Source organism: Stegastes partitus, unplaced genomic scaffold (genome assembly GCF_000690725.1).
Source record: "Stegastes partitus isolate 25-593 unplaced genomic scaffold, Stegastes_partitus-1.0.2 Scaffold707, whole genome shotgun sequence".
Taxonomy (NCBI): Eukaryota; Metazoa; Chordata; class Actinopteri; family Pomacentridae; genus Stegastes; species Stegastes partitus.
This window is the reverse complement of record NW_007578438.1, coordinates 257,720-277,309: the sequence shown is the minus strand read 5'-3', so window position 1 is coordinate 277,309 and position 19,590 is coordinate 257,720. Positions and strand designations below refer to the sequence as shown.

The 19,590-nt window shown below is 47.3% G+C and overlaps 1 protein-coding gene across 1 annotated transcript in view; it reads left to right on the top strand.

Annotated features, from left to right (window-relative positions):
• The window catches only part of btbd11b (BTB (POZ) domain containing 11b), a 74,379-nt gene extending 55,677 nt beyond the window's left edge, over positions 1–18,702 (top strand). The window contains exons 3-17 of the mRNA XM_008290989.1: positions 1,211–1,415; positions 5,637–5,789; positions 6,030–6,195; positions 6,848–6,937; positions 8,263–8,364; positions 10,585–10,678; positions 10,928–11,063; positions 12,556–12,776; positions 12,854–13,032; positions 15,276–15,381; positions 15,659–15,761; positions 16,190–16,271; positions 16,372–16,440; positions 16,803–16,916; positions 17,384–18,702. Of these exons, the coding sequence (XP_008289211.1) occupies positions 1,211–1,415; positions 5,637–5,789; positions 6,030–6,195; positions 6,848–6,937; positions 8,263–8,364; positions 10,585–10,678; positions 10,928–11,063; positions 12,556–12,776; positions 12,854–13,032; positions 15,276–15,381; positions 15,659–15,761; positions 16,190–16,271; positions 16,372–16,440; positions 16,803–16,916; positions 17,384–17,593 (2,030 nt within the window). The 3' untranslated portion in view covers positions 17,594–18,702. The remainder of the gene's footprint in view (positions 1–1,210; positions 1,416–5,636; positions 5,790–6,029; positions 6,196–6,847; positions 6,938–8,262; positions 8,365–10,584; positions 10,679–10,927; positions 11,064–12,555; positions 12,777–12,853; positions 13,033–15,275; positions 15,382–15,658; positions 15,762–16,189; positions 16,272–16,371; positions 16,441–16,802; positions 16,917–17,383) is intronic.
• Positions 18,703–19,590: the final 888 nt, after the last annotated feature.

Genomic DNA, 19,590 nt, shown 5'->3' with positions numbered 1-19,590 from the left:
CAGCTGTCATAATTACGAGGCCGACTGCTGGACCAGACAGAGAAACTGAAGGCCTGAACTTCAAAATCTATACGAGAGGTGTTCGTTCCTGTCATCGCATTTCCGGCTGATTGCATCTCAACTCGATGACGGCACATTGCAGCTCCTGGCGCTGCAGCGCTGGTCTCAGAGGACGGCTGAGAGATCGACTGTTTTATTGCATGAATGCTCGTCCCTCATCCAGGCATCCTTTTCACACGCGCCTCGCACATTGTCGAGGATAAATGGAATCTTGGCAACCACCAAATGGTGCAATTTTGATGCTAAACAAACCCTTTTGTCCGTGGGAATGGCTGTTTGTTCCCGCTCTGGATTGTATAGTCACACGTACAGTACGGTCCATTTAGAAACAGGAACCAAGTGCCATCACAGTCTATGAGTTCCTGCCTTGAACAGCATCAAACTGACCAGAACAATACGGCACAGAGCGGTTCTCTTTCTGTTAGATGGACCCTGAGAGCCTCAGAGTTTCATTACTTTCCCCTCATAGTGCAGCGGGTCCAGACAGGAAGCAGAAGTGACAGAAGGCTGACAGCGTTCGCTGAGATGGGCTCTGACTCCATGCTGTAATAAACGGCTTGTTGTTCAGGTGAGCACACTCAATAACTAAAGTGCCACAAAGCGTGGCGGCGCTTTCATGAAAGCAACGCGCCGGCTGTGAAAGAAGCTTCAGATCCATGATGAGCTGCACTGAAAAAACAAAACAGGATGAGCTTTTCCAAGAAGTATTTACTTTTTTTTTTTTTCTTCCCAAACCCGCCTGGAGAATATTCAAATTTTTATGAGCAGAGTTCTCTCAAGCTTTGATTTTTGAAGCCCAACTGAATGACCTTAAAGTACTGAGGAATTATGCAGAGGAAATAGCTGGGAGTAGCTGATGTTTATCCATAAATATTCATTCAGCAGAGCAGCGCGGTGCTGATTCTCCCTGTGAGCGGCGCACAGAGGACCGGGATGGACCCGGTCTCTCTCCTGATTGTGCTGCATGGAGGCTCTTGTTCCCTCTGACAGACTGAGCGCCGAGGGCCTGGAAGGAATGAGGATGATTCCCCGACGTCTTTTTAAAGGCCGCGTGCTCAACATATTCTGTTTTTCTCCCTCGTCTGCTGCCCGTGAATTCCTCTGACTGCCTGTGTTTCTTTTTGTGTTTCCCTGAACGTTGTCTGTGTAGGTGATCTGGTGTCCCGGGCCATGCACCACCTACAGCCGCTCTACACCAAGAACCACAGCAACGGGACGCCCATCCACCAGAAGAGCGGCGTGATTCACTGGGCGCCCGAGGCCATCTACACGCTGTGCTACTTCATGCACTGCCCCCAGATGGAGTGGGAGAACCCCAACGTGGAGCCCTCCAAGGTCACCTTACAAACAGAGAGGTGAGGAGCTCCAGATCCAGCCGGACCGGACCGGACCGCACAGAGCAGCTGCACACTAAACTCAGATTCATAGTTTCACCGCGTCTGCTGCTGTTCTATATTTTTGTCAACAAATCCCATGAAAAGCCCAAAACCAACAATAAGCTGATCCCTGCTCAGAAGCATTGTGTCTGAAGCCAGAGCCTGTATCTGCCGCACAGAGCCGCCTGTCCACAGCTAATAAAACATCAGTGTGCCTTTATTTTGGGCCAGTCCTGCATTCGCTGCCTGAATACTGGCCAGAGCTCCAATATGTGATAATTCAGAATGAAAATAGTCCCCAGAAAACACATTGTCTTCTCCTGCTGGAGTCACTTTGCTGATTTCCAGCTGTTTCAGGAAACTACTGCGGCTTTAGGACAAAGAGACGCTGGTGTGTGTTTTTAAAACGTACTCTGAGTAGAAATGGGATTTTACTCAGAGACGGGGAAGGACCGTCGGATGATATCGACAGATCTCATTGTAGGTTTTCATAATGGAGACTAATAGCAGCCTTCACACACTCTGGGTTTCTCTCTTTTGGACACTGAAAGTAAACGGCGGTAAATTAAGTTGCACCGATTGTCACAAACAGAATCACAGTAATTTGAAAAACAATCCAGTTACAAACAATTTCTGCAGCTAAAATCAATACATCTGTGTTGGACTGTGGGGTTACTTCACCAGCTCTGAGCTGAACTTCTGGTTTCCGTCTCTGATCCATTCTGGATTCTCTGACCTTCAGCTTTACTGCTGTGCTTTACTGTCACCGTTCTTGTGTGCAACTTTTTCAACAAAATAGTTTTAAAAGCCCCATCGAGGCGACCTGCTCAGCACTGAACAGCATTAAAGCACCTTTAGTGGCTCAGCAGGGGGCGCTGTGGACACGTTCACCAGTTAAAACAACAGATACGCCAGTAATAGTCGGTAGAGACCAAAACGGAGCTAAAAGTAAAGAAAATATCCATCAGGTGGACACGTACACAACCCAAAATGACTGATCATGTGTCCTTGTTAGTTTGTGGTGCCTTTATGCAAGTAGGAGCACTGATGAATACATCCATAATCCTCAAATGTCTGATGCACACCACTCAGGAATAGAAACACAAGCTGGGAGCAGAAGAAATGAAACAGAAACATCTCACCAACAGGCAGTAATGCACAGTACAGAAAAGCTTTGTTTTTCTTAGGAAAAGGAGCTTTATTGTATCTGCTTCATATCATCATGGAGCTGTCAGAAATGTTTTGTTTTCACACTGTGAGGATTTTTTAAGGCGCCTTAATCTCACAGCGAGGCAGAGAAACAGCAGCTATTGATGAGCCTGTCGGGCCTTTTCACCTCGTTTTGTACGATCGCACCGTTTTCATGTGCTCAGGGACAAAAACAGCGAAACACCGAGAGAGCTGCACGAGGCTGCAACCCAACACCTCTGCAGACTTTTATTGTGTTCCTGGCTCTGCGTGCTTGGAAATGGTGCACCAGATGTTTTCCTCTGGAAGGAAAGCAGCAGTTTTATATAAGTGAGTCGTCACCTTATTGGCGACTTGAGGGAGCCCTCTGGGTGACCTGAGCGGTGGCAGGACGGGTTCTGTTGGAGCAGCACCGCTGACGTAGCGGCAGTTGTAGGACTCATGTGAATGACATGAGGGTTAGAGGATTTTTCCGTGGTGCTGAGACCCTGATCCATCATCCTGGACTCTCTGGACTCTGGAAAGTTTCCCCTCAAGTCAGAAAAGCTCAGAGCACGTCTCCCGTTCTTCACTGTTTCTGCTCATGAACTAATTTTCTACTGATTTTATGAGCTGTTGTTTTTTTTTTAACTCGCTCTGCGTCCAGTATTTCCTCCAGTTTGGTGGAAACCCCTTTCAGCCGGCGGCAGAGCGCTGACAGCTGAGCCTGAGCATCCCTCCGCTGGGCTCCAGAGTTTATCACCTGCAGCAGAGCGGTTTATCAGCTCATGCCAGTCCCAGGTGTCCGACTCGCGTCTGCTTCAGCTCCAGTCACCATTAGCAACCAAAATGTATGCGTGTTGTTGTTTTTTTTAAAAGTCATCTTTGCCAGAGTCGAAAAATTAGGGAAAGCCCTCCAGTTGCAGTTCCTCCTCTCCTTCAGGAATGTCTGAGCACTTTATTGCAGTCCTTGAAAGCAGGCTGAATGGAAACAGTGAGACCTTGAACTGCGTGTGAACCAGAGTTTCCACTGGGCCTGTGAAGGAATGCGTCGCCGTTATACGTTCGCTGCCTCTTGATTAGGTGTCGTGCGCTGCTTTTAATGAACCAGTAGCGTCACGTGGCTGCAGGTCAGGCTCCTTTGAAGTGAGTAAAACAAAAAGGGGCTTCTCAGCATATCAAACTGTAATTAAAATAACCCTGCCATGGACTGGGAGCGGCGGTAATGAGTGACAGATGTGAGCCGAGCACGTGTCAGGAACAGTCGAGGCATTAAGGCATCCTTTTAAGACTGACACTGACACTGATGAGCAGATCCCAGAGGAGCGGACCGAGTTTCATCAGGTCCGTACTGCATGTATATGTGACAGCTCATAAAAACACATGAGCAGTTAATGTATTCAGAAAACATCCCCATCAGATGCTTTTATTCTGAAATGCTGTGATCTAAATGCTGTTTTGCAGGATTAAAAACATAGACCATAAAAGCAAACATCAAATTTGACGTTGACTTTATTTATATCAGTTTGCATTTAAATCTATTTTTTCTTTCGTGCTCATATATTTATTTTTGTGTACCTGTGTGAGATGCATGCCTCCCCTGCCGGGCTGCACCAGCAGTCCAAAGGCTTCCCTTGTCTCCGCATGTTACTGAACAAAGTCTAGTGACGCCTCCAGACCGTGTGGAGAGTGCAGGTATGTTTTACATAATGTATTTAGAACAGCTCATTGATTGCCAAAGTGGAGAGCGTGTGTGTTTCCATGTCATGCTGTTGGTACAGTCTGGAGGCCACGCGCAGCATCGTGGACCTTCATGCATGTGGAGTCCATGTGACTGCAGTAAACACTGACGCAGGACGAGCGGAGGAGAGCAGCAGACAGGAAGCCGGGAGGAGAAGATTTTCTTTTTCTTTTTTTTTCTTAATTCATTCAACCTCACAGTTTTTGCGTTTTACTTATTTTACATGCGAGAGCGCCGCTTCAGGGACCAATGACGGACGTTCCTGACGTTTGACACGCCGAGCAGTGGAGGGCTTATGAGAGAGAAAAGCTGTCACGTCTGATGGTGATGCAGAGCAGACAGTGTTCTGGTGATGGGATAATACCAGCAGGCCGGAGGTTTTCTCTCTGTTCATTATTTGATTTACAGAAACAACACGAGCAGTTCCACAGTGTGAACCTGAACAGTTCTGATCTGAAGACTAGATATCGAGTCTCCCTTCCAGACCAGATGGAGTCCTTACAGCCGATGAGCTGCTTTAGGTGATGAACATTTCTGACTAATTTGCCAGGAATCTGATTGTGCAGGCCCGGCTGATATGAGGTCGACCCGGGCTTCCTGGGCCCCGGTGCTTTGGCCTGCTTGCTAATCCAGACCGGTTCTGTTTCCTGTGTTGGGTTAAAATGTTGTTCCCTGGTTCTGTCAGTGCAGCAGAGTTCAGAATCAGTGAGCTTCATGAATGCTGTGTGTTGCTGTGCAGTACCTGTGAGTCCACTGGACCTCATGGTGCTGTGGCGCTGATTAAAGCGTAGAAGCTGCAGTTGGTGACCTTGCGCTGTGATGATACGTGTAACTGATATGACTGATGCAGCGTCAGAGTGCATTTCTATGGCATTCAGAAACTCTCAGGATGTGCATGTGTTGCACTGCGTCTATATCGACAGCGTGCTGCTCGTGTCACCAGATGAGCCTTTAAAACAGTTCTAGAGTCACGCAGGCTTCAGTCTGGATCAGGACCAGCAGCCACTGGATTGGAAACGTCTGCGTCTGAAACGAGGTAACTTGGTCCACAGTCTGAGATCAGCTGTTTCCCACTTAGATGTTCTCATATTCAGGCGTGTCCGCGGCGTGCTGGTTTGGGCTCTTTAGTTTCCTTTTCTAGAGTTCATCCTGTTCTCAAACATCCGCTGCACCAGGCAGCAGCTCCAACACAACAGATGCAGATTCTGCATGAGGTGGGTTTTCCTTGCAAGTGCCTGGTGTGTGCCTGGAGTTCAGCGTTGGTCAACACGTGCCTCCATCTCCCCCTACAGGCCGTTTCTGGTGCTGCCGCCGCTCATGGAGTGGGTGCGTGTGGCCGTGGTTCACACCGAACACAGGCGCAGCTTCTCCGTGGACAGCGACGACGTCCGGCAGGCCGCCAGGCTGCTGCTGCCCGGAGTGGACTGTGAGCCACGCCAGCTCCGGTAGGCCCGCCAGGAGTGTTTCCCTTTGGGCTGCAGAGCACGAGTGTGTTTGTTCAGCCACCTCTTGATCTGAACCCGCAGACACACAGTGATACAAGCAAACAAAAGATGTGCATACTTGTCCTCCCTGTGGTGTGAAAGAATAACGCTGGTCAGGTGTTTAGGGGGAAATGTGGCGCTTCTCAAGCAGCCACAACAGCCGGCCGCTCTCTGAATCACTTTGTGTGCTTTGCCCTTCAGAACAGATGACTGCTTCTGTGCCTCGAGGAAACTGGACGCTGCCTCTACTGAGGCAAAGTTCCTGCAGGACCTGGGCTTCCGGATGCTCAGCTGTGGACGCACCGACCTGGTGAAGCAGGCTGTCAACCTGCTGGGGCCGGACGGCATCAACAGCATGAGCGAGCAGGTTAGAGACACAGTCAACATGTTAAATAATGCATGGACAGGCACACACACACACACACACACACACACACACACACAGCCTGGGGAAGGTGTTTGTTTGCTCGGTAAGCTGAGGCTCCTTCACCTGTGAGCGGAGAGGTGGGCCTACATATTAAATCTTCCTCTGACGTGTTTCTCCTGCAGCTCTCCTGCCGACCGGCTCTGCTCATATCATGACCAGCAGCTCCAGTAAATCATCAGGAGAACAGCGTAGCTCATGTTTTTTCATGGGGAAACCAGCATGTAGTTCAAACACAGAGCGCTGCTGGTTTTCTGTCAGATAACCTCTGCCAGGATCTCAGATGGCCCCGAGGACGCGCTGAGTCACACGGCGTCCTGTAAAAATGTGATCAATAGCAGAATATTGCTGTCATCAGACTGGAGGAGCCTGGAGTGGAGCTGCCGAGCATACAGGTGCTACCAGTAATGAAAGCAGAGAGCAGGGCAGGACGTAACTCATGTTCACACATCTTAGTGGCAGACAGTCAGTGTGGAGCACTCACCGATGAAAGATCTGAATGTAGAAGCTCACATGAAGACGTTTGATGCTTTAACAAAAATGGAAGAATGGCATCTTGGCTGCTTATTGTTCTCCTGCACCTGTGCTCACGTAGGGGATGACCCCGCTGATGTACGCCTGCGTCCGTGGAGACGAGGCCATGGTGCAGATGCTGCTGGATGCAGGAGCAGATATCAACAGCGAGGTCAGTCTCATCGGGGGGACGTCCAAGTCAGCAGAACTTAAGAAACAAGAAGTTCTGATCTCTGCAGTGTTTAGGGATGTTTATATCAGTGTTTATGTGGAGCTGTATGACAGAAGCAGGCCAGGTGGAGGAGGAGTGGGTTTCTGACAGGTGAGAGGTGTTGACGAGGCTTTAGAACTTTATTCAGTCTGTACAGTTGTATGTGTTTAAAGAATGAATAAACCATTTCCTTTGTGTGTAACGACCTCATCTGTGTGGCATCGATTGGAGAAACCCAAACATGTCGTCCTCCATCTCCTCCTGTTCTCCCCATGTGTCATGCCGCTAAATGTTCCAGAGGTGAGGATCATGAGGCGCCGGCGGTCCACTCAAACCAGTTTGAGCACTTTGAGCTTGAGATGTGACACAGAGATTTGCTGCTGAGGCTGTTTTTTCTTTTCCCCTGACACAGAGAAAAAAAGAAAAAACCAGACCAGCTGACTTAAAGCAAACTGAATTCCTCACAGAGTGGGCAGAGGATCGAGGCGGCATCCCGGCCCGCCGTCACAGAGCGCGCTCCGTTCGGCCCTCATGATCCTGGTCCTCGTTAGTCACTTCAGCAGCAACGTGTCCCATCAGCCACTGTGTCAGAGTTGATTTGCGCTGCACTCGTGAGCCCTGGCCAAAGCACAAAGCGCCGCCGACTAAAACATACAAAGGCTCTGCTTCCCACGTCCGTTTCATGCATCTGGATTTGAAGCTTCGATTTTTTACAGACAAATGTGACAGACAAACACGATTCTTTCGGCAGCTCAGAGACGGATTTATTGGCGACGCAGCCAGAAAACGTTCAGTCTAATGTCATTCACCAATAGAAAGAGAAGGAAACAGAAGCTCACGTGTCTCTTCTCCCTCCTTGTTTCCTAAAAGCAGCCTGAGGAAGAAAGCGTCTGAGCCTTTGTGCTTTGTTGTCATGCGGCTGTGCGTCATGTGTGTCATGCTTTCATCTGGTTGGTCTGAGACGAGCCTCAGAGGTCAGAGGAACCCACAGCGGAGGGCCACAGAGATCACAGCCAAACCATTAGGACGAGACCTAACGAGACAGATCAATCCATCGTGTTCATTAGACGGCGAGCGCGGTGACAGGATGTCCTCTGCAGCCCCGGGGTTCCTGCCTAATTACTCCAGTTTCTCCTGTAGCTTCCTGTCTGCCCCTCCTGCTGCTTGTCTTGTGCTCCGTGTCGTAGGCCATGTAGTCGTTTTAATGGCTTGGTCTCTCTCTCCCTCACCTCTCTCCCTCCCTCCCCCACCCACCTACCCCACCCTACCTGTGTCCCCTTCCCCAGGTGCCAAACTCAGTGCACAAGCACCCCTCAGTCTTTCCCGAAACGCGGCAGGCGACGCCCCTCACTTTCGCTGTGTTACACGGACATGTGCCTGTGGTGCAGGTAGTGACGTCTTCCTCACCTGTGATCTCTCATCATGACCTCTTGTTGTGCTTCAGCTCATGGTTGGTCATCATTGTCATCTTATTTTTGTCATCAAAGCTTCTGGTAAAGGTTCACCGCCACCACTTTTCTCCTGTTTCTCTGTCTTTTTGTTAAATATACTGAGACACCGTCTACGATGCAGAATTTGATCTTGTGGTGTCGGTTTTTAGGGCAGGACTCGCTTCCTCTGGTGCACTTCTGACCAAATGGACAGGACTGCATCCAGCCAGTGGAAAGTGGAAACACAGCAGCCTAATTGTTATTGAACTCATTTAACTAATTCGGTTTGCCCTCTAAGTGATCCGTCCATCGGATTGTGAATCATTAAATCCTAATGGAGAACGGTTCGGCCACGTGACTCCAGCACATCAGATTTAAAAAAGGAACAACGAGCTAAAAAGATTAAAGCTGCTGTAATGTTTTGCCTTTAAATTTATCATCATTTCAGTTTTCTCAGACGTTGGTTGTAGATGCAGCTCATCTTGTTAAACGCTGTCAGATTCAGGAGTTTGTTCTTGTTCCTTCTCTTGTTCCCCAGATAGAGCGTTTGTTAATGATAAATACCTCTCAGCCAGTTTAACGAGTAGCGCCGCAGAGGCCCACTTTATCTGAGGAACTGGGAGAGCGTTTTAGTCTAATGGGGGTTTCTGGAAGTGTTCTTTGGGCTTTGGGACGAGGACAGAGAGAAATCGTTCAGACTTCTTTATTTCTGCTGGTGCATTACAAAAAACAAACAGATGGAGGCTGAAGGAGGCTGGAGGTGATTTCAGACGTCGGCTCGTTCATTCGTTACGATTATTTTAAAATGTCTAAAATGGAACAAGTTGTAAGTGCAAAGAAGGAAGTTCTGCATATTTGTATTGGGGTTTGTTTCAGAGAGCGGCTCGAACAGGAATCCCCACAAACAGCAGACACAAGCTGTCCACTCATTCAGATAAAACGTTAGGAAACTGTTCTGCTCAGAAAACCTGAGTCACACCACGTTAGGAAACATAGTGCTGAGTAGAAACGCAGGAAGATGGAAGTACGATACGTTACTGATAATAAAGTGTGAGCTGAAACAAGGCCACAGAGCAGAACAGTGAGAGGTTCTGTTCAGGTAGTGAAGTTCTGTCAGAGTGGAAATATGAAATACTGCACGTTCCATTAACAAAGCTTTAATATCCTCAACCTGAAATATTCCACAGAAGTCAATGTGAAGGAGTGATGAGGTCCTGGAAGCGTGTTTTGGATCAGACTGGTTTTGTTCATGTAGCTGTGTGTGTTTATTATTGTACCATATGTTGGTTCACATGTTTGTAAATAAACAAAACTCTTGAAATGCTAAAATAATAAAAAGAGAGAATCCAGAACAATATGTTCTGTGTCCCTCCAGCAAAGTAACACTTAGAGTTCTTATTAATTTATTCAATCACAGAAGTTGTTCGCCTACGTTCAGGTCTTAGTTTGTTATGATCTGATAGATGATAGATGATCAGGTGATCAGGTGATAGATGATCAGATGATCAGGTGATCAGATGATCAGAGGATCAGATGATAGATGATCAGGTGATCAGATGATAGATGATAGATGATCAGATGATCAGGTGATCAGATGATAGATGATCAGATGATAGATGATCAGATGATCAGGTGATCAGATGATAGATGATCAGATGATCAGATGATCAGGTGATCAGGTGATAGATGATAGATGATCAGGTGATCAGATGATCAGGTGATAGATGATAGATGATAGGTGATCAGATGATAGATGATAGATGATTGATGATCAGATGTCTGTCCAGCTGGAGCTCAGCTTTCATGCAGCAGGTGGAACCATGAACATTAAAGTTTAAAAAAACGGTTAAAAAACCTTTAAGCTCGCTTACTTTTATTTTAATAATGTATCTGAAGCTTCCTGTAGCTTCTTGTCTCAGCAGGTGCAGCTAATCAGGAACCAATCAGGCGTCTTCCCTCTAAAACTCTAAATGCGACCCGCCGGCTGCTCTGCTCTGACTGATCCGTGTAAAAGTCAGATTTACTCGTTTATGCTCAAGATGACTGAAGCTCAGTCTGCTGCTCTTCCTCCCTCTTCTCCTCACCCTCCCTCTCTCTGTCTCCCATCGTCCTCGCCGTACCTCCCCCCACCACCACCACCTCCTCCACCTCCACCTCCACCTCCACCACCACCTGCAGCTGCTGCTGGATGCCAAAGCCAACGTGGAGGGTTCCCTGCAGGACGGGATGGAGAACTACACCGAGACGCCGCTGCAGCTGGCTGCTGCTGCAGGTACGGAGACTCGGTGGGACTCTTGTCCTGAAGCGCAGCACGCTGACAGCAGCTGGCCGCCGATAGGCCGCCTCCACAACTACACCTGACTGTGCTGCTGACTGACGACCTCAGAGGCTGATTTATCCCACGGGGCTGGAAAAATAAAGACAAATAGATTCACGAGTGCAGAACAAATGATGTGCATCACTCTCATCCTTCTCTCTGTCTCACCTGGTTTAATCCTGTTGTGTTTGTTTCCCCGTGCAGGTAACTTTGAGCTGGTGACTCTGCTGCTGGAGCGCGGCGCCGACCCCATGGTGGGAACCATGTACCGTAATGGCATTTCCACCGCGCCACAGGGAGACATGAACTCCTACAGCCTGGCAGCGGCCCACGGACACAGGTAGGCAACACACGGATTCATGCTCCAGCATCGGCCGTACAAGCAGATAAACAGAAAACACACGCGCTCAGTGTGTGTTCTGCATATAATCTGGTTTATGTACAAACAAAGTCAACAGAGCATGAGCATGAAATGGAAACGTCAGCCGCTCAACTGATTTACTGCATCAATGAACCGCTCTGGGCTTCCTGTGCTTCTCCTTCAGAGTTTCTGTTCGTTTTTGTTTGAGATGAACAGCTCATATGGTTAAAGTCCAACGTGACCTGTCCACCGTGGAGGTCTCAGAACCAGAACCAGGCTGTATGTCATGCAGACTGCCCGGTGCTGCTGCGACTGAAGTGAAAGGAGCATCTGGTCATTATTTCTGTTGCATTAAAATGATTAAAGTTACAAAGGAGATTGTTTCTGGACCAGGTTTAACAGAACCACTGTTTACTGACTCGTTGTTATGAGACCATTAGAACGGTAGAAGGTCCGTTTTTATGGAGACTTTCTAATTTCACGACTTCCTGGTGTTGTGGTCCCAGAGACGAACTTCTCCTGAGTGTGTTCCATCCGTAGAAGCAGAAGATGGTCCAGCTGTAGCTGTTTTTAAAGGTGGAAACTTAAGAAACAGTCACAGAATAAACTAAATAGATCCTGATGTCTGGGGCTGCAGGTGGTTCAGTGGTTAGCACCATGGCCTCACAGCTAGAAGGTCGGTGGTTGGCGTCCCGGTGAGGACACCCGGGATCTTCCTGCGTGGAGTCTCCATGTTCTCCCCGTGCAGCGTGGGTTCTCTCCGAGTTCTCCGGCTTCCTCCCACAGTCCAGAAACATGCTGAGGTTAATTGGTGATTGTAAATTGTCCGTAGGTGTGAATGTGAGTGTGCTTGGTTGTCTGTCTCTAAGTGTAGCCCTGTGATAGACTGGTTACCTGTCCAGGTGTGAGTGTGCTTGGTTGTCTGTCTCTAAGTGTGGTTTCCATCAAACGTGGCCCCAGCGTATCGAACTCTGCTGGGCGGCTACCAGCTTTATGTTTTCACGATGTAGGCCAAGAGCATGATTCAGCTCCCAACTATTTATAAAGTGTGTTACATGAGGACGTTTCCTCCAGTCAGGTGAAGCTGTTTACCGCTGAGTACAGTCACATAGAGTCTCTGTGAGCCTTTTAAGACAGTCAAGTGCCTCTTTGCATAAAGTGAGTGTTTGTTTTCCCCTGGAGGTTTCTTGTTGTTTATTTAATCACACTTTTTAATTAAAATCCAGACATATGCAGCAATATCAGTCATCCTGCCGGCAGACTGTCCCAGTGATGGCTCTTCGTTCACAGTCCTCTGATGGGTTTTAGTGACACCACAGCATCCGTTTTCTTTGTTGTTTCGCTCCGTTTGTGATGCTGACACACAAACTGGTAGTTGGTAAAAAATCTAAATAAAAATCTACTGAGCAGAGTCGGTGCTGACTGATCAGATTAAACGTCTTTTTGGGTTTTTCTGTATTTGTTGATGCAGAAACGTGTTCCGGAAGCTGCTGTCCCATACGGAGAAAGGAAAAGGGGACGTCTTGTCCTTGGAGGAGATTCTGGCAGAAGGTTCGGAGCTGGAAGGTAGAAGTCCGTCTCAGATGGACCTGATCCGAACCGGAAAGGCCAAACTCAAAGCCTTGAAAGAAGCCATGTACCACAGTGCAGAGCACGGCCACGTAGACATCACCATCGACATCCGGAGCCTCGGTGGGTCGCTGGAAACACTCTGAAGCGTGACGTCTTCATTCCTTACACCATCTTACTGTCTGCTGTTGGCTCTCCAGGGGTCCCGTGGACTTTACACACTTGGCTGGAGTCTCTGCGCACGTGTTTCCATCAGCACCGCCGGCCGCTGATCCAGGGTCTGCTGAAAGAGTTCAGCTGCATTGAGGAGGAGGAGTACACCGAGGAGCTCATCACGCACGGCCTGCCTCTCATGTTCCAGATCCTCAGAGCCAGCAAGGTACCGCTCCGTCTGGGTCTCCTGTTAGAACTCATCTGGCCCGGTCCAGCTCTGATGTGCTCAAAGCGTTTATTTACTGTAAGCGAAGGATGTTTAAACTATTTTCTGTGACGTCTGAGCCTGATACCAAACACTGTCTGGGATGGGTTTGTTTTTCATTAAAACTTTAGACGATGTTTGAACCACATTATCTCTGTAACTATAAATGATAAAAGCCCTAAAACTTCCACTGTTACGTCTTATTTAACCAATAATTCAGCATCTACGTTAATGGACAAGAAGATCAAACAGAAATATAAATAAATAAAAGTGAAGCCGTCGTGAACAGTCCAGTCTTGCAAACAATGCTTTTAATGTGACATTCAATATGACAGAAGGTGTTATTTTTGCTGAGCGTTCAGGACTGATTGAGCAGATATGAACTGTTGTAGTATTTGGAGATGTCCTGATCCACGTAAAGTCCAGGATGGTTTTCCACATATAACGGGCATGTTTTTTATTTTCTGACCCGACTGCAGGCTGCAGAAACAGACTGAGCTGCTTCATAAACGTAGCTTTGTGCACAGCGTGCCGCTTTGGTCTTGAAGGCCAAGTTTATTCACAGCAGAACACAAAGCAGGAGAATCAGGCAGCGAGTTCAGTGTCTTCATAAATATTCATCGTTTAAGATGAAATGTCAGGCGAAGCAGCAGAAACGTGACGGTCTAACATGGACATGACCCGTCTCTGCTTCATGTCCGGCTGTACGGTTGTCAGGACGTTGTCAGGACGTTGTCAGATCATCAGAGACCATCAGAACCTCGGAGGCCCACTCAGTATCAATTAGCTGAAATGCTAGTGATTCATGCTACGTCCCCGGTCCTCTGTGGTGCTGCTCATTAGATCAGGGCTCGGCCTCATTACTTAAGCTCACGATCCCATCGGTGGGCAGTATTAGATCTAGAACAGAACCTCATTGTCCCGTCTGGCACCTCCGTTGGTTCTGTCTCTCTGCCTCGGCTTCATGCCGCCCTGCTGGTGATGAGTTCAGCTGTCAGTGCTGATATAGGACCGAAAAAAAGGTCTGAACACATCAATAAAACACAGGAGCAGAGCAGCAGAGACTCACATCATCAACAGCATCCCTCACACACACACACACACACACACACAGTAACACACACACACACTGGACTCCACGCCAGGCTTCAGTGACCTGCTGCAGTGTCAGTCCTTGTCTGTGTCCTGGCTGATGTGTGGTCAGTAATCCTGATCTCCGTGAGGGCCTCGGGGACCTCTGGTTCTGTCTGCTCCACCGGGAGGAGACGTCGAGGTGCAGCTCGTCCATCGTTCCTCCACCTCAAACCTGCATTCAGCAACTTAGTCTCTAGTTTGCACTCTGTTTTTGTTCAGCTCTGCTCAGTTCGGCTGAATCAAATCATCTGTATTGATTTAATCTGATTAACGTACAATCTGCTCGTCTGTCCGACAGCGACGGTCGTCTGGACAGAAGCTCTGAGCGTCCAGTTTATGGCAATGAATACATCACTGATTTATCTCTGTTCATCTGATCAATAAAACAATGTTTATGATACATCTATCTATCCATCTATCCATCTATCTATCTATCTATCTATCTATCTATCTATCTATCCATCTATCCCTCCATCTGTCCATCTATCTGTCTATCTATCCATCCATCCATCCATCCATCCATCCATCCATCCATCCATCCATCCATCCATCCATCCATCCATCCATCCATGGTGAGCAGCTCCAGTCCGGCTGCTCTGTGGGTTTCTGTAGTGCTGTGAGCCACTTCCTCTCCTTCCTCTTTCAGTTTTACCTTCACACTCGCTCACACGTGTAAATGAAGAAGCTGAGATTGAGGCTAAGAAGCTCTCGTTCTGCTGTCTGCTCCTCTTTCTCCTGCAGTGGCTCAACCTGTCACTGCTCTACAGTAATCTCTGAGGAGCTGTGGGTGTTCAGAAAGCAGTCTGATATTCATCTGATCCCCTTTCAGAGGTGTCAGATACACATGAATACGCGGCTTATTGGAACAACTGCTTGAACAAAGTGAATGCCGATCCAGAAGTTTAACCTCTCGCTGCGCCGATAATTGCGTCGGGGGTTGTTTGTGTAGGAGAGGAGCGCTGTGCTGCTCGTCGTCTTGCATAACGTGGACTCCTGGATGAGTGCAGTGCATCCGAGGTGAGCTCTCCTCACCCTCCCTGTTACTCTGTGCGTGCTTTTGTTTTTCCCAGAACGAAGTCATCAGTCAGCAGCTGTCTGCCATCTTCACCCAGTGCTACGGGCCGTACCCCATCCCCAAACTGGTCGAGATCAAGAAGAAGCAGTCGTCACGCCTCGGTGAGCACGTCTTCATCGCTTCGTTAGGGTCACTGTGAGCTTAACGATGTAGAAACATTCAGAAGGCAGAACCACACTTGTGTATGTTTTAGAACCAGCTCTAGGAGTGAATGCTGTAGATTACAAAGTGCACACAACACCATCTAGTGCCCGCAGGCCGGAACAGGAAGCTGTGAGATGTGTTTAGATGGGTGGTGAGGCTAAGCTGCACACCCCATGTGCTTCTCTTTATGATAATCAGAAAAACATCAAGTTTTTCTGGCCGCGTGTCTTTCAGATCCTCACTTCCTGAACAATAAAGAGATGTCTGACGTGACCTTCTTGGTGGAGGGGAAGCCGTTCTACGCCCACAAAGTCCTGCTGTTCACAGCCTCCAACAGGTACGTAGAGAGCAGCTTTCAGGATGCTCAGTTCATACAGCAGCTCTGTGGCTTTGTGAGGAGTCCATGCAGACTGTGGAGGACTCTGACCGGAGCACAGACCAACACGTTGTCTGAGGCCTGATGTCGTTGTTGATCCGTAAAGTCTTTGTTCTGATGCCGGTTTCGTTACCTTGATGACAACTAATCCCTCCTGTCGTGAAATGATTGAAGAGAAAGGACGCATGACTCTAAAACATAAAACATATTAAAGCCTGTGATGTTATGCACAGGTTACCTGCTGCTGTATGTGATGAAGGTTCCTCCTCATTCAGTGAGCGTTCAAACAGGAGCGTGCACCAAATGCTGAGTTATCGTACGGCTTCTCTTTCCTGGCCAAGGCTGTGATTTCTCTTTTCTCTTCTGTGTCTCTTTTTCTTTCTCTCAAGGTTCAAATCTCTGCTCGCAAACAGACCTTGTGGTGAAAACACGTGCATTGAAATCAGCAATGTCAAATATCACATTTTTCAGGTAATTACTTTCAGCGAGACAGACTTTCTGATAAGAGCCTCGTATTCCGACTGCTTCCTCCTCTGAATGTGTGCTTTATTCCTCCGGTTCCTCCTGTCAGCTGGTGATGCAGTATTTGTACTGTGGAGGGACGGATGCTCTGCACATCAGGAACCCTGACATTATGGAGGTGAGCGCTCACACTGGAAATCACACGATTAGGACCGTTTACATGTGAATCTATGAGATGAGATAAGCCTTCATTAAGTGTGCAGACCTGTGTACAAACATACATCATGACTGGTTGTTCCAGATGTGGATGTGCAAATATTGAAGAAAGAGAAAAATGCTCTGGATGTAGAAAATAACAGCATTGCACAGATTGTTCAATGAGTAGAAATACTGACTATCCTGGAATCTATAGTGCAAAATTCTTCTGTAAGTAGAACAATACTGATGTTGCACGATCTTGTATTGGAACATGGATCCTGAACCATTTTTCTGAATTAAGAACAAAATTCTGAACTTTGAGTTAATTGCGTGTTTTTGCAGCTTCTATCAGCAGCCAAGTTCTTCCAGCTGGAAGCGCTGCAGAGACACTGTGAGATCATCTGCTCCAAGAACATCAACACGGAAACCTGTGTTGAGATCTACAACCACACCAAGGTAAAGGAAGCGTCAGCGTTCAGCACAAAGCGAGCGCTGATGGAGACTGATGCAGGATCCAAGATTCAAGGCCGTTACTGGTCACAGATGTACCTGGTGTAAGGGCAGGGACATGCGTCGTGCACCTGGTCCACACCGACACAATAATAAAAAGATAAATAAGAATAAGGAATGAAACACACAAGAAATAAATATATATATGAGTATTTATGCATATATATAACTAGAGAGAGGGGGATAAAAAAATAAGCAAAAATAAATAAATCAGATTTCAAACAGTGCAAAAGGAGATAAAGAAGATAACAGTATTATATACATGTTTGTATAGAAGGAGGAGGGTGATTGGTTGGATTGTTTGCTGACTGTCCACTAACTTGAACTATTGTTGCACAAGGTGAAGCAAAACTTTTCTTTTCATTTCTTTAAAAACTTGCATTCCTCAGTCGTGTCCCACCTCTCCTTCCCAGTTCCTCGATGCTCCGGACCTTGCGTCCTACATAGAGGGCTACTTCCTGAAGAACATGGTCATCCTGATCGAGCTGGAGCCGTTCAAACAGCTGCTGTACGACGCGCCTCCGGACAGCCCCGGCTGTGACATCCTGCAGGACCTGGAGAAAACCCTGGCCATGCGCATCCAGTCCATCCACCTGTCCTCCTCCAAGGGATCCATCGTCTGAACTCCGGACCGTTCTGAACCCGAGGACGTTTCTCGGAGAGGACGATCAGAGACACGACACTGTACCGATCCGAGTCACTGATCACGCCGAGTTCAAACGGGACTGTCCGGTTCTGTCTCTGTGAAGCTCATCGGTTGCAAACACGCTTCTTGTTATCTTAGCACAGATGGTTCCGAGTCTGTCTGTCTGCCTTGTTGATATGTGTCTACTAACATGACTGTCATGAGATCGCTGTATTACGCCACAGTTTGCCAATAACATATATTACTGTAACAGACATCCCTTGTTCAGCTCAGTGGGACACGCTGTGGAGCTGAACGGACCGGGTCGGACTACAGGAGCTCAGAGGAGGAGTTTCAACCAATCAGTTAGCGACCTCAGCATAATGTGATAAGCCATGGGTGTGTCCCTGGATGTGAGGAGGAACCGCCGCCTCATGTTGTGATTTCTTTGCTTGAACATCTGGACCTGTACAGAGAAGCCATTTGTATATGTGTCAGTCCCGTAGATCCGTGCTGAGTAGAAGCCAAACGAGACAAACAAGTGACGAGAAACTGTGCTGTGACTGAAGCTGGTGGGGAGAGAGGACTTCCTCCACTACTGTGTAAATACTGTTCATAAACCAACAGAGCTATTGATCATGTAAGTTAATGTATATATCCACGGATGTTTTCTCATGTGTCTTACTGTTGGACATGGCTGTAAAAAGCTCATCTTTTCTGTATCTATGTTTCAGTGTTGCATGTCAGAGGGATGATTCGTTTTTCCGTTTGAATCGTCGGAGGTTACGTTGCGGAGCTGCTTTCGCTCTTCAGAATAGTTTTCTGTCATCAGCATGGGTCGCTATGAATGTGTCGCAGTCAGATGGTGTCTTTATTTTTGTGTGTGAGAGGCTTCGGGCTCGTTTAGTCCTGAACTGGGAACATAATGCTGTCAGCTGTTTTCCAAGGATTGTGAAACCACATATGTGTGACTTGATCTTTCCTCTATAAAGAATTAATATAAAGAACACACTGAACTTTGCTGGTAGATTCACACGGTGCAGTCTGGGTAAAAAACACCTGAAGGGGGCATCTATAATTCAGTTTGAAGTAAAAGTTTTAAAGACAGCCCTGTTATTATTTTGTTCTGTGCAGCTTAAAGGTTGGATCTCAGCAGGTAGGTGGTTTTAATGTGGCCAATGCAGTCTGGGATAAATAGCCTCAGATCAATGAGGGAAACAGAAGACCTTGAACAAGTTCTTTATTCACAACACACTCGTTTTATGGAGTCCCTGAGCTTGCAAAATGTCCAATTACATCAGTCGATTAGTACACTAATGTTAATCATCTTTACACTGCATTAGGTTCTGAAGTCTTCCAACAATAGCTAAATGTTCTTCATCAGCGCCAACAGAACTAAGCTGCCTACGGTAAGCACGTCTCAACACTTTGTCAGAAATATGTAAATGTAATATTTCTAACAAATATGGCCATATGCAGTGCCCTTTTTTTAAAGCTTCAGTTCAATATTTACTGCATAATTGATCTAAAACGTAATGGACCGGCACCACGTGAGACACCACAGAAATATGACAGCGCCTCCAAAATGCATTCACCTCTCTTAAGTTCGCTTTTCATCATTGAATCATGGTCAATTTAATTTGCCTTTTTGGACAAGAATTTACAAGAAAAAGGCTCTTTGGTGTCAGAATGAAAACAGATTAATTAAAAAATATAAAATGTAAAATAAGTGGCTGCATAACGGTTCATCTACGTTTAAAGTGACTCCGTAAATTAAACACAAGTGCAGCCAGTTGGTGCCAAAATTAGTACAATGAAAATCATCCGTGTGCAGTCAGCGGTGACTCGGTAGTCCACAATGACACGAGAACATAGAAATGCTCACATTAAATCTCAACTAGAGTTTGTCAGAAGGCATGTGGGTGACTCAGAGGTAAACTAGAAGACGGCTGTTTGGTCTGATGAAACTAAAAACTGAGCATTCAGATCATCAGA